The 14,079-nt window shown below is 47.6% G+C and overlaps 1 protein-coding gene across 1 annotated transcript in view; it reads left to right on the top strand.

Moving 5' to 3' along the window:
- The first annotated feature begins 945 nt into the window (after window positions 1-945).
- map2k7 (mitogen-activated protein kinase kinase 7) overlaps window positions 946-14,079 on the top strand; it is an 81,788-nt gene continuing 68,654 nt past the window's right edge. The window contains exons 1-4 of the mRNA XM_078234819.1: window positions 946-1,099; window positions 9,735-9,801; window positions 11,011-11,124; window positions 13,285-13,404. Coding sequence (XP_078090945.1) covers window positions 1,050-1,099; window positions 9,735-9,801; window positions 11,011-11,124; window positions 13,285-13,404 — 351 coding nt within the window. The 5' untranslated portion in view covers window positions 946-1,049. The remainder of the gene's footprint in view (window positions 1,100-9,734; window positions 9,802-11,010; window positions 11,125-13,284; window positions 13,405-14,079) is intronic.

The raw sequence follows: 14,079 nt of genomic DNA, 5'->3' as shown, positions 1-14,079 counted from the left end.
TCCTCAGTGCTGTCTAACTGAGTAAAGGTTCCCTTCCCCCATCCCAGTCCTGGTGAGTTGCTGACTAATAAACTGCGTGATGTGACAGTGGACGGGGTTCAATCTCTCGTCTGCTTCTCATCTCAGTAATGAGTGTCTGCAGTTGACCTTAGCAACTTCGGGTCTGAAAGCTTTCCAAGCTGCGGTTTGCTCCCCTATTGACGGGGTGATGGGTGGGCGGACCCTGTGGGGGAAGCAGGTACACACTCTCTCACGCTCCCCACCCCCCCCAACACGGTATGGTCACATGGGCCAGGGAGCAGAACAGCTACCGGATTGGAAGGCTAAGGGATGAGAATGGATTCCGAGAGCATCAAAGGTGACCATTTAGCCATTGTGCGTTGTTTCTCCAGTTCCAACCCAAGGCCATTGAGGATCACAGAGGCACACGTGGTTTCAATCAAACCTCAAAATGAGCGTGGCCAACTGCAGCCTTCAGTTACTAAGCGATTAGCATTTCCAAACCTGTCTCCCCTCTCTCCACCCTCAGAGGCTGAGCAGGTTAGCTTGGACAGTCTGACACAGCCACTCTGCAGCTGACTGCTGGGAGGTGTGTGTGAGGGAGGGAGGGTGCCGTCGTGCGTCCAGATTGTGGCGTTGTTGTGGGAACACGCCTCCCATTTTGTGCTCCACATTCCTCCCTCCATCTCCAGCTTGATCAATAATGTGTCATGTTGCTAGTTGTAGCTCTGTGTAAATCTGTTTCTTACATCCTGAGCCCTGATCACTGGTAATGTCTGCTCTTATTGTAGAATCCCTACAGTGCCATTCGGCCCATCGAGCCTGCACCGCTAAAACCCGGCAGTGTTTGTTTGCTATCTGACTGACTGGGACTCTGGAGGTGACAAAGCAGTCCGGATTTCTGCTTCACACATGCTGGTGTTTAATGTAACCGTAGCCTTTCCTTGTTCTCAGCTCTGCAGCTCCCTTTAGCAAACGATGCCGGCAGCCGATCGTCGTCTTCAGAAACCTCACCGCAGCACCAGCCGCCCCCATCGCGCCCTCGGCACATGCTCAGCCTCCCACAGCCTCAGTATCTGCTGCAAAAGAGCATGGAAAGGTGAGTCGAGGCACTCCCACTTTGCTGCGTAGACCCAGTGTTGTCCGTGATGTGAGTGACTTCAACCTCTAGTGGCGGGCGGGATGTGGGATTGGCATGGGTGCCCACAAGACTGGTAGTTGACGGTGGCACTTGGTTTGTTCAAAGTTTATTTTATTAGTGTCTCAAGTAGACTGACATTAACACTGCAATGAAGTTACTGTGAAAATCCCCAAGTCGCCACACCCCGGCGCCTGTTCGGGTACACCGAGGGAGAATTTATCATGGCCAATGCACCCTAACCAGCACGTCTTTCAGACTGTGGGAGGGAACCGGAGCACCTGGAGGAAACCCATGCAGACACAGGGAGAACGTGCAGAGTCCGCACAGACAGTGACCCGAGCCAGGTATCAAACCCTGGTGCTGTGAGGCAGCAGTGCTAACCACTGTGCCGCCATGTCACACCTTGAATCACACCTGGAGTGAAACACCTTATGCTCACCAATGCTGAAATCAAATGTAAAACTTGGGGTCTAGGTTAACTTAGAGTCATAGAGGTTTACAGCATGGAAACAGGCCCTTCGGCCCAACTTGTCCATGCTGCCGTTTTATTTGTAAACCCCTAAGCTAGTCCCAATTGCCCGCATTTGGCCCTTATCCTTCTTCATAAAACAGCTTGGAATTTCTGACCTGGGTCTTAAGATTAGACTAACTGGTCTGCAGTTCCCTGCTATCTGTCTCCCTTCAGGGCCCCTGGCGCTGTGAGGCAGCAGTGCTAACCACTTCGGATAGCCTCTGCAGCTGTGCCACAGCTCTCGGTTCCTCTGGGCAAGTCAGGCGTTGTGAGTTTGGTTGTATAAACTCACAGCTCTTCATCCCCAGGACTGCTGGAGCACAAATCCAAGGTGGAAACCTTTCTCACTGTCACTCTCTGAAGAGTGAAGCCAAGCGCATCATATTCAGGTTATTCCAAGCCCAGGTAAACCATGATGGGAAACTGTAACAAAATTATGAGAGGCATAGATAAGGTTGACAGTCAGAATCTTTTTCCCAGAGTTGAAATGTCTTGTTGAAGTTGTACAAGACATTGGTAAGGCCACACTTGGAATACTGTGTACAATTCTGGTCACCCTATTATAGAAAGGATATTATTAAACTAGAAAGAGTGCAGGAAAGATTTACTAGGATGCTATCGGGACTTGATGGATTGAGATATAAGGAGAGGCTGGAGAGACTGGGACTATTTTCTCTGGAGCGTAGGAGGCTTAGGGATGACCTTATAGAGGTCTATAAAATAATGAGGGGCACAGATGAGGTAGATAGTCAACATCTTTTCCCAAAGGTAGGGGAGTCTAAAACTAGAGGGCATAGGTTTAAGGGGAGAGATACCGAAGGGCCCAGAGGGGCAATTTTTTCACTCGGAGGGTGGTGAGTGTCTGGAATGAGCTGCCAGAAGTAGTAGTAGAGGCGGGTACAATTTTGTCTTTTAAAAAGCATTTAGACAGTTACATGGGTAAGATTGGTACAGAGGGATATGGGCCAAACGCGGGCAATTGGGACTAGCTTAGGGGTTAAAAAAATGGGCAGCATAGACAAGTTGGGCCGAAGGGCCTGTTTCCATTGTTACTGAACAATGGGCTATATTAAAGAAGCAACAGTTCAAGTATGATCAAGTTATGTTCCCACAAGTAGAGCAGACGAATCCAGAGCTCCCTGAATGATAAAAGAGGTGGAGATGCCGATGAAGCAGAAAAAGTGAGCTTATGAAAGCTGCCAGGTGAATATTGCAATTGAAAACCAAGCTGAATTAAGAGGGTTTAGAGGGAAATTGAAAAAGTACATAAGAGCAACAGAGAGAGAGTTTGAGAAGAAACTGGCAGCCCACGGACAGGTGAATCCAAAAGTCTTTTATAGGGGTATAAATAGCAAAAGGGTGGTAAGGGAGGAATGAGGCCAAGTTGGGACCACAAGGGATTCTTGCATGGAGGCAGGAAGCATGACTGAGCTAATAAATGAATACCTTGCATCTGTCTTTACCTAGAAAGATGATATTGCCCAGGCCTCAGTGAAAAAAGGTAGTTCAGACACTTGGAAGAATTCAAATTGAGAATGAGGATATATTGAATAGGCTGTCTGTTCTTAAAATTGATAAGTCACCAGGACCAGATGAGATGCATCCCAGGATACTGAAGGAAGTGTGAGTGGATATTGTGGAGGCGTTGGCCACAGTTTTCCACTCTTAGATTCTGGGGTGGTGCCAGGGGACAGGAGAACTGCAATTGTTACATCATAAAAGAAGAAACCCTACAGTGCAGAAAGAGGCCATTCAGCCCATCGAGTCTGCACCGACCACAATCCCACCCAGACCCTACCCCCACATCCCTACATATTTACTCACTAATCCCTCTAACCTACGCATCTCAGGACACTAAGGGGCAATTTTAGCATGGCCAATCAACCTAACCCGCACATCTTTGGACTGTGGGAGGAAACCGGAGCATCCGGAGGAAACCCACGCAAACATGAGGAGAATGTGCAAACTTCCCACAGACAGTGACCAAAGCCGGAGTCAAAAAGAGTGTAGGCCAGTCAGTTTAACCTTGATGGTGGGAAAGCTTCCAGAAACGGTCATTTGGGACAAAATGGATAGTCACTTGAATCACAGGATCCCTACAGTGCAGAAGGAGGCCATTCGGCCCATCGAGCCTTCACCGATCACACTCCCACCCAGGATCCGTCCTCCTAACCCCACGTAGAGCCATAGAGGTTTACAGCATGGAAACAGGCCCTTCGGCCCAACTTGTCCATGCCGCCCTTATTTTTTTTTTAAAACCCCTAAGCTAATCCCAATTGCCCGCATTTGGCCCATATCCTTCTATACCCATGTAACTGTCTAAATGCTTTTTAAAAGATAAAATTGTACCCGCCTCAACTACTACCTCTGGCAGCTTGTTCCAGACACTCACCACCCTCTGTGTGAAAGAATTGCCCCTCTGGACATTTTTGTATCTCTCCCCTTTCACCTTAAACCTATGCCCTCTAGTTTTAGACTCCCCTACCTTTGGGAAAAGATGTTGACTATCTACCTTGTCTATGCCCCTCATTATTTTATAGACCTGTATAAGGTCACCCCTCAGCCTCCTACGCTCCAGAGAAAAAAGTCCCAGTCTATTCAGCCTCTCCTTATAACTCCATCAAGTCCGGGTAGCATCCTAGTAAATATTTTCTGCACTCTTTCTAGTTTAATACTATCCTTTCTATAACAGGGTGAACAGAATTGCACACAGTATTCCAAGTGTGGCCTTACCAATGTCTTGTACAACTTCAACAAGACATTCCAACTCCTGTACTCAGTGTTCTGACCGGTGAAACCAAGCATGCCGAATGCCTTCTTCACCACTCTGTCCACCTGTGACTCCACTTTCAAGGACCTATGAACATGCACCCCTAGATCTCTTTGTTCTGTAACTCTCCCCAACACCCTACCATTAACTGAGTAAGTCCTGCCCTGGTTCAGTCCACCAAAATGCATCACCTCGCATTTATCTAAATTAAACTCCATCTGCTATTCGTCAGCCCACTGGCCCAATTGGTCAAGATCCCGCTGCAATTGGAGATAACTTTCTTCACTGTCCACTATGCCACCAATCTTGGTGTCATCTGCAAACTTACTAACCATGCCCCCTATATTCTCATCCAAATCATTAATATAAATGACAAATAACAGTGGGCCCAGCACTGATCCCTGAGGCACACCGCTGGTCACAGGCCTCCAGTTTGAAAAACAACCCTCTACAACCACCCTCTGGCTTCTGTCAAGAAGCCAATTTTGTATCCATTTAGATAACTCACCCTGGATCCCGTGAGATTTAACTTTATGCAACAACCTACCATGCGGTACCTTGTCAAAGACCTTGCTAAAGTCCATGTAGACAACATCAACTGCACTGCCCTCATCTACCTTCTTGGTTACCCCTTCAAAAAACTCAATTAAATTTGTGAGACATGATTTTCCACTCATAAAGCCATGCTGACTGTCCCTAATCAGTCCTTGCATCTCTAAATGCCTGTAGATCCTGTCTCTCAAAATACCTTCCAACAATTTACCCATCACAGATGTGAGGCTCACCGGCCTGTAGTTCCCAGGCTTTTCCCTGCAGACCTTTTTAAACAAAGACACAACATTTGCCACTCTCCAATCTTCAGGCAGCTCACTATCGATGATTCAAATAGTATTTACCCTGTTAATCCCCCTGACACTAAGGGGCAGTTAAGCATAGCAGTCTACCTAACCAGCACATCTTTGGAGTGTAGGAGGAAATGGAGCACCCGGAGGAAACCCACGTAGACATGGGGAGAACGTGCAGACAGACAGTGACCCAAGGTTGGAATTGAACCCGGTCCCTGGCGCTGTGAGGCAGCAGTGCTAACCACCGTGCCGCCCACTTGGGGAAAGCCAGGAGAGATTTATTCAGGGCAAATTGTGTTTAGCTCACTTGCTGGAGTAACAGAGGGGGTTGTTGAGGATAATGATGTTGATGTGGTCTATATGGACTTCCAACAAGCATTTGATGAAATGCTGCAGGGCAGAAAAAGGGGGTAACAGGGACAGTAGTAACGTGGAGACAAAATGAAGTAAAGCCTGGTGATGAAGTGTTGTTTTCCAGATTGGCAGCAGGTTTATAGTGGAGTTCCCCAGAGATGGGCATCACAACCTCTGTTCCTCCTGATATTTATTCATGATCCAGAGCTTGGTATACAGGGCACAGGTTCACAGTTTGCAGATGATGCAAGAACTTGGAAGCATTGTGAACCCTGAAGGCTTGGTTGAGAACTTCACAAAGGCATAGACGGGTTGACGGATTGGGCGATACGAGTGGCAGATTAAATTCAATGCAGGGGAGTGAAGTGAATCGTTTTAGTAGAAGAACATGCAGAAAAATATAAGATAAGGGGTGCAGCTCTAAAGGAGGTGCAGAAACAGAGAGGCCTGGGTGTATAGATAATTGAAGGTGGACAGACAGATTTAGTGATTGGTTAATAAAACACACTGCATCCTGGGATTTATCAATATGGATACCCAATAGAAAAACAAGGATGTTATGTTTGCTCTGTGCAAAACATTGGTTCAGCCTCTGCTGGAGAATTGTGCCTAGTTCTGGGCATCGGACTTTAGAAAGGATGTGAAGGTATTAGAGAGAATGCAGAACAGATTGACGAGAATGGTTCCAGGGATGAGAAACTTCAGTTATATAGGTTAGAGAGGTTGGGAGACTTGATAGGGGTGGTCAAAATCACAAGGCGTCTGGACAGAGGAGAGAGGCAGAAACTTCCCCCCATTGGTGGAAAGGTTGAGAACCAGAAGGTGCAGATTAAAGGTGATTAACAAAGGCATTGCAACACAAGGGAAAATGTTTTCACACAGCGAGTGGTTAGGGTGTGGATGGCACAGCCTGAGTGTGTGGTGGAGGGAGGCTTAATCGAGGCTGTCAAAGGGGAATTGGGTCATTATCTGAAATGGACCAAAATTGCAGGACTGCGGGGAAAGATGAGGGCGTGGCTGCTCCTTCAGAGGGCGAGCACTGACATGGTGGGTCCGGGATATAGAAGCTTCAGGCGAGACAGAGGAGGGGGTAAAAGAGGAGGAGGCATTGCATTATTAGTTAAGGAGGCAGTTACTCCAGTAAGGAGAGATGATATCCTGGAGGGGGCATCAAATGAAGCTTTGTGGGTAGAGCTTAGGAATAAAAAAAGAGACAGCTACATTGCTAGGTGTTTATTATAGACCCCCAGATAGCGGGAAATTGAAGAGCAATATATGCGCAATTCGCAGAGGGGTGTAAAAATAATAAGAGGGTAATTATATTGGGTGACTTCAACTTTCCAAACATTATTTGGGATAGGTATCATGTTAAGGGCTTAGATGAAATAGAGTTCTTAAAATGTGTACAGGAAAACTTTTTAGATCAATATTAGAGGATCCAACAAGGGAAGGAGCTGTGCTGGACCTAATTCTGGGGAATGAAGCCAGACAGGTGGGTGATGTGTTGGTGGGGGAGCATTTTGGTGAAAGTGACCACAAAATAGTTCAATTCCAATTTGTAATGAACAAAGAAATAGACAAGTTGCAGAAAAAGGTTTTGGATTGGGGGAGAGTAGATTTTAACAAAATTAGGCAGGATCTGGCCAAGGTAGACTGGAACGAGTTACTGGTGGGGAACTCTACAGAAGAGCAATGGGGGGTGTTCAAAGATGAAGTGGGGAGGGTACAGGCCCAACGTGTTCCCTGTAGGATAATAGGAAGATGTAACAAACCCAGAGAACCGCAGATGACCAGAGACATTCAGGATATAAAGATAAGGGAAAAAGAGGCTTTTAACAAGTATAAGGGGAGTAAGTGTACGGCGGCATTAGTGGAGTGCAGAAAGTATAGGATGGAGCTTCGGAAATCAATTAAAGAGCAAAGAGGGGATCGGAGAAACCTCTGACTAGGAAAATCCTAAAATGTTCTGTAAGTATATCAATGGGAAGAGGATAACCAGGGAAAGAGTAGGGACCAAGGGGGAAATCTGTGGGTGGAGGCAGGGGACATTGGTAGGATGTTAAATGAATATTTCACATCTATCTTCACCCATGAGAATGAGGAGGTAGTTATGGAACTCGGGGAGAGGGACTGAGAGGCTCTGGAGAAAATTATCATAGGGAGTGACAAGGTATTGGAGATATTGGCGGGCTTAAAAGTGGATAAATCTCCAGGTCCGGATTAATTGTGCCCCAGGCTGTTAAGGGAGGCAAGGGAGGAAATTGCAGAGTCTCTGACCCTTTTAATTCCTCCCTGGCCACCAGGGAGGTGCCAGAGGACTGGAGAACAGCTGATGTGGTCCCACTGTTTAAGAAAGGTGTTGTAGAGACAAGCCAGGGAACTACAGACCAGTGAGTCTAACGTCTGTGATTGGGAAACTACTGGAGAAGATTCTGAAGGAGAGAATCTATCTCCATTTGGAGAGGCAAGGTTTGATCAGGGACAGTCAGCATGGTTTTGTCAGAAGGAGGTCATGCCTAACAAATTTGATTGAATTTTTTGAGCATGTAACCAAGTGTGTGGATGAGGGTAGTGCAGTTGATGTAGTTTACATGGATTTCAGCAAAGCCTTTGACAAAGTCCCACGTGGGAGACTTATTAAGAAGACACATGGGATACAGGGTGACCTGACAAGGTGGATTCATAATTGGCTTAGCAATAGGAGACAGAGGGTGATGACAGACGGCTGCTTTAGTGACTGGAGGCCAGTGGCAAACCACAGGGAGCCGTGCTGGGCCCCCTATTGTTTATCATTTATATAAATGACACAGATGACTATCAGGGGGTAGTTAGGATCATTGTGTCGATGACACAAAGATTGGCCGGGTGGTTAACAGTGAGGTTGAGTGTCTTGGGAGATATAGACAAGATGGTCAAACGGGTGGATAAGCGGCAGATGGGATTTAACCCTGAAAAGTGTGAGGTGATAGACTTTGGAAGGAGTAATTTGACGAGGAAGTATTCAATGAAAGGTCTGACACTGGGAAGCTCCGAAGAACAAAGGGACCTTGGCGTGTTTGTCCATAGATCTCTGAAGGTGGAAAGGCAGGTTAATAGGGTGGTGAAAAAGGCATACGGCACGCTCGCCTTTATCAATCGGGGTATAGGTTACAAAAGCAGGGAGGTCATGATGAAGTTGTATAGAACTTTGATGAGGCCACAGCTGGAGCACTGTGTGGAGTTCTGGTCACCATATTATAGGAAGGATGTGATCGCATTGGAGGGGATGCAGAGGACATTTGCCTGGGATGGAACATTTAAGTTATGAAGCGAGGTGAGGTAGGCTTGGGTTGTATTCATTGGAGTAGAGGAGACTGAGGGGCGACCTGATTGTGGTGTTCAAGATTACGAGGGGCATGGACAGGGTGGATAGGGAGCAGCTGTTCCCCTGAGTTGAAGGGTCAGTTACAAGGGGACACAAGTTAAAAGTGAGCGGTGGGAGGTTTAAGGGGGGGATTTGAGGAAGAACTCTTTTACCCAGAGAGTGATGACAATCTGGAATGCGCTGCCTGGGAGGGTGGTGGAGACGGGATGCCTCACATCCTTTAAAAAGTACCTGGATGAGTACTTGGCACGCCATAACATTCAAGGCTATGGGCCAAGTGCTGGCAAGTGGGATTAGGTGGGCAGGCCAGGGCATTTCCTGCGACAGTGCAGACTTGATGGGCCAAAGGGCCTCTTCTGCACTGTAGGATTCTGTGTGAAATCATAGAATCCCTAGAATGCAGAATAAACCATTCAGCCCATTGAGTCTGCACCGGCTCTATGACAGTATCTTACCCAGGCTCTCTTCCCTGCCCTATCCCCATAACCCCACACATTTCCCATGGCTAATCCATTTTACCTAAATGTCCTCTCCTCCTCTGCTAGAACCATTCTTTAAAGTGTGCTGATGAGTGGAAATCTGTCGCGTGAAGCTGAGTTAGTTGTTCGTGTCGCTGTTACACGGTGATGGGGTAACGTGCTGTGTGTGTGGGGGGGAAGGAGGGATTGACTTACTCTCTGAACAGAGGGCCCGCTGTTTGCTCTGAATTCCTCCGTGTCCATAAGCACCGAATGTGTTTCTGTTCACAGCATAGAGATTGAACAGAAGCTGCAAGAGATTATGAAACAGACTGGCTATCTGACGATAGGCGGGCAGGTAAGGTGCAAAGCTGTTACTTGTGCTTCGGGTATATCCTGGCTTGTGATGTAACGAGGCTCTGTGGCAGAGTTAACCCATTGGTATTTTAGCCCCATTTCTCACTCTCCGCCACGACACTATTGGGGGAAAGCAGGGGAGAAATTGGAAAGGAGTGGGACGTTCAGCTCCTTGAGTCCACTTTTCAGCAAGTAAAGTAAAAGTAAAGTTTATTTATTAGTCACAAGTAAAGCTTACCTCAACACTGCAATCATGTGGCTGTGAAATTCCCCTAGTCGCCACATTCCGCCGCCTGTTCGGGTCAATGCACTCTAACAATCACGTCTTTCAGACTGTGGGAGGAAACCGGAGCACCCGGAGGAAACCCACGCAGACACGGGGAGAACGTGCAGACTCCACACAGACAGTGACCCAAGCCGGGAATCGAAACGGAGTCACTAGCGCTGTGAGGCAGCAGTGCTAACCACTGTGCTATTGTGCTGCCCACGTGCCACGGTGTTAGGTTATAATCGATCTGCAGCTTGGTGCCTTTGACCTGCTTTGATTCCACATTTCTTACTGCCTCTGCCCGAACAAAACTCTTTGCCCCAGGCTGGAAATTTTCAATTGACTCCACCCTCAGTAGCTTTTTTGGGGAGGGGAATTCCCAGTATGCAGGGATGCTTCCTGACATCATCCTTGAATGACCATAGCTCTGATTATCTGCACTTCTGAAGGAGGTGTGTGTGAAACTTAAGCAGTGGGAGCGATGCAGTGATGTTAATCTGTGCTGTATCTGAGCTGTGTCTCAGGATGCCATGACTAGAAATGTGGGGCACTAATGCTGCAATCATGCTGGGATCGGCATTCTCATCAACTCTCAGTGCCCGGACTGGCCCCGGGAGTGCCGGGCCCCGGGAGTGCCGGGCCCCGGGGGTGCCGGGCCCCGGGAGTGCCGGACACCAGTTTGGGATTGACACTGCGAGTGCTGATTGGCCCCTGCTGAGATGTGAAAGTGGATAGTTTTCCTTTCCCAATACGAATATCTGTAGTTAATCCACTTTGTTAGAGATTTGAATCCTGGTACGTCAGTGACCTACCCTTGTGGTAACCCCACATTGTCCATTTGTTGGCCTTGAACTCTGTCATATGACACATTTGTAATCTGGTGATGGTGCGTTGTGGGTAGAGTTAACAATCATGACATGGCTGCTTCTGTTTTTGTGCCAGAGGTATCAGGCTGAAATCAGTGACCTGGAAAACCTGGGCGAGATTGGCAGTGGCACTTGTGGACAGGTCTGGAAAATGCGGTTCAAGAAATCGGGTCACATAATCGCAGTGAAGGTAAGGCAGAATACATTCAGATGTGTTTAGTCTGCACTCGTGTTGCTGCTGGTGTTTAGTCTGACTTTTATCCCAAAAGCTTGTTTTCAAAGGGAGGATGGTGTTGTCACAAAAACCTGACCAAGCCTCATCCTGACTCAAAACGCTTGCTCAGTTCTCCCTCCACAGGTGCTGTCACATCTGCTGAGATTTTCCAGCATATTCTGTTTGTGTTTGGGATTCCAGCATCCGCAGTAATTTGCTTTTATATTATCATAAGATTTGTTGATTATGTTGTCGTGTACCTCTCAAATCACACAATATCCTGAACTGAACTATCGAGGAGAAACTATTTTGGGCTGTAAAAAAAAAAGTTTATTTATTAATCACAAGTAGGCTTACATTAACGCTGCAATGAAGTTACTGTGAAAATCCCCTAGTCGCCACACTCCGGCGTCTGTTCGGATACACTGAGGGAGAATTTAGCACGGCCAATACACCTAACCAGTCTTTCGGACTGTGGGAGGAAACCCACGCAGACACGGGGAAGAAAGTGCAAGCTCCACACAGACAGTGACCCAAGCCGGGAATCGAACCCGGGTCCCTGGCACTGTGAGGCAGCAGTGCTAACGCACTCTCCTGGGAGGTACCAATCATTGGAGGAAGCAGCTTGAAAGGATGGCTAACAAACATCATAGAAGATTAAAAAGCTGTTGGTCTTTAGCTCACCGCTCTGTGTTAAGCTACCACAGAATGGCCATAGTCCCTGTGCCGGCAGTTTGGGAGCATTGTTCAAATAATCCCAACCCTCTGCACTCTCCTGGTTTTCCTTTTCAAGCATTTCTCCAATTCCATTTTGAATGTTACTGTGGAATCTACTTCATAGAAATCATAGAATCCCTACAGTGCAGAAAGAGGCCATTTGGCCCATCGAGTCTGCACCGACCACAATCCCACCCAGGTCCTACCCCCATATCCCTACATATTTACCCGCTAACCCACACATCTCAGGACACTAAGGGGCAATTTTAGCATGGCCAATCAACCTAACCAGCACATCTTTGGACCGTGGGAGGAAAGCGGAGCACCCGGAGAAAACCCACGCAGACACGAGGAGAATGTGCAAACTCCACACAGACAGTGACGCAAGCCAGCAATCGAACCCAGGTCCCTGGAGCTGTGAAGCAGCAGTGCTAACCACTGTGCTACCGTGCCGCCCTGACCTTTTAGGAAGCCTTCATCAGGTCAGATCTGGGTGACACAGTGGTTAGCACTGCTGCCTCACAGCGCCCGGGACCCAGGTCCCATTCCCGGCTCGGGTCACTGTCTGCGTGGAGTCTGCACGTTCTCCCCGTGCCTGCTTGGGTTTCCTCCGGGTGCTCCGGTTTCCACCCACAGTCTGAAAGATGTGCGGGTTAGGTGGATTGGCCATGCTAAATTGCCCCTTAGTGTCAGGGGAATGAGCTAGAGTAAATGCATGGGGTTATGGGGATAGGGTCTGGGTTGGGATTGTGGTCGGTGCAGACCCAATGGGCTGAATGGCCTCCTCCTGCACTGTAGGGTTTCTATGATCATCACAGCTCACTACCTAAGAAAAAAATGCACCGAGTCTCCTTCGCTACTCATTACCTGGAGAGAATATTTTGGGCTTTGGTTGGATGTGCTGATGGCTGCAGGTCTCACTGTGAGGGTGTGGGAGAGGTGTTATTGAAAGCTGCCTTGTTACCACAGTATAAGATGCATGTTAATGAAGAGTAAAATACTGCACCGTAAGGAGCAATATTATGAAACGGTAATGTCCTGTTAAAACTGCGGATTAGAAAGTCATCCCAGTTTGTAAAGTGTAATGATCATGGTGAAGAAGGCTGGGTGTGACAGTAACTTCACCATGAGTGTCTGAACTGTACATGCCTGAACCGTACGCTGCTACTTTGTACAGTGTGTACAGTTACCGTAGCTTTTTACAAGGAATTGGGTTTCTCCTATCGAACTTTAGATAATTTAAAGAAAGCTGTGCTGAAGTGGGGGTAACTTTCTCTAGTGGTTAAATTGCATTCCCTCTCGTAACAAAGTGCAGTGTCGTGGCTGGAGGCAGGCTTGATGTTTCTCCCTTGTGTCCAGCTGCTTAGTTTGGTGCAGAGCACCTGCTCTTGGTGTTTGATGTCTTTGCTTTATTTTTAGCAAATGCGTCGCTCGGGTAACAAGGAAGAGAACAAGCGGATCCTCATGGACCTGGATGTGGTGCTGAAAAGTCACGACTGCCCTTACATTGTGCAGTGTTACGGGACCTTCATCACCAACGTAAGCACCTTCTTGCTAAATCACAGCTCCCAGCTACATGGCCAGCGCCAATGCTTGTATACCTCCCACAGCAGAGGCATTCATCTCGGCTTTACATCCTGGGGATTTTTAAAATTCATTCATGGGACATGGGCATCGCTGGCTGGGCCAGCATTTATTGCCCATCCCTAGTTGTTCTTGTTCAGAGGGCAGTTGAGAGTCAACCACATTGCTGTGGCTCTGGAGTCACATGTAGGCCAGACCGGGTAAGGACGACAGATTTCCTTCCCCAAAGGACATTAGTGAACCAGATGGGTTTTTATGACAATCAACAATGGATCATCGATAGATTCTTAATTCCAGATATTTTTTATTGAATTCAAATTCCACCATCTGCCGTGGCAGGATTCGAACCCATGTCCCCCAGAACATTAACTGAGTTTCTGGATAAATAGTCTAGCAATAATACCACTAAGCTATTGGCCCTCCTTCTGCCTGGGGTGGGGAAATGAGAGTTTAAGTTTATTTATTAGTGTCACAAGTAAGGCTTACATTAACACTGCAATGAAGTTACTGTGAAAATCCCCCCAGTCGCCACACTCCGGCGCCTGTTCGGGTACAGTGAGGAAGAATTTAGCACGGCCAATGCACCCTGACCAGCACGTCTTTCAGACTGTGGGAGGAAACCGGAACACC

The sequence above is a fragment of the Mustelus asterias genome, chromosome 19, assembly GCF_964213995.1.
Source record: "Mustelus asterias chromosome 19, sMusAst1.hap1.1, whole genome shotgun sequence".
NCBI lineage: Eukaryota > Metazoa > Chordata > Chondrichthyes > Carcharhiniformes > Triakidae > Mustelus > Mustelus asterias.
The sequence above is the reverse complement of the archived record's forward strand: the minus strand, read 5'-3'. Positions and strand labels throughout refer to the sequence as shown.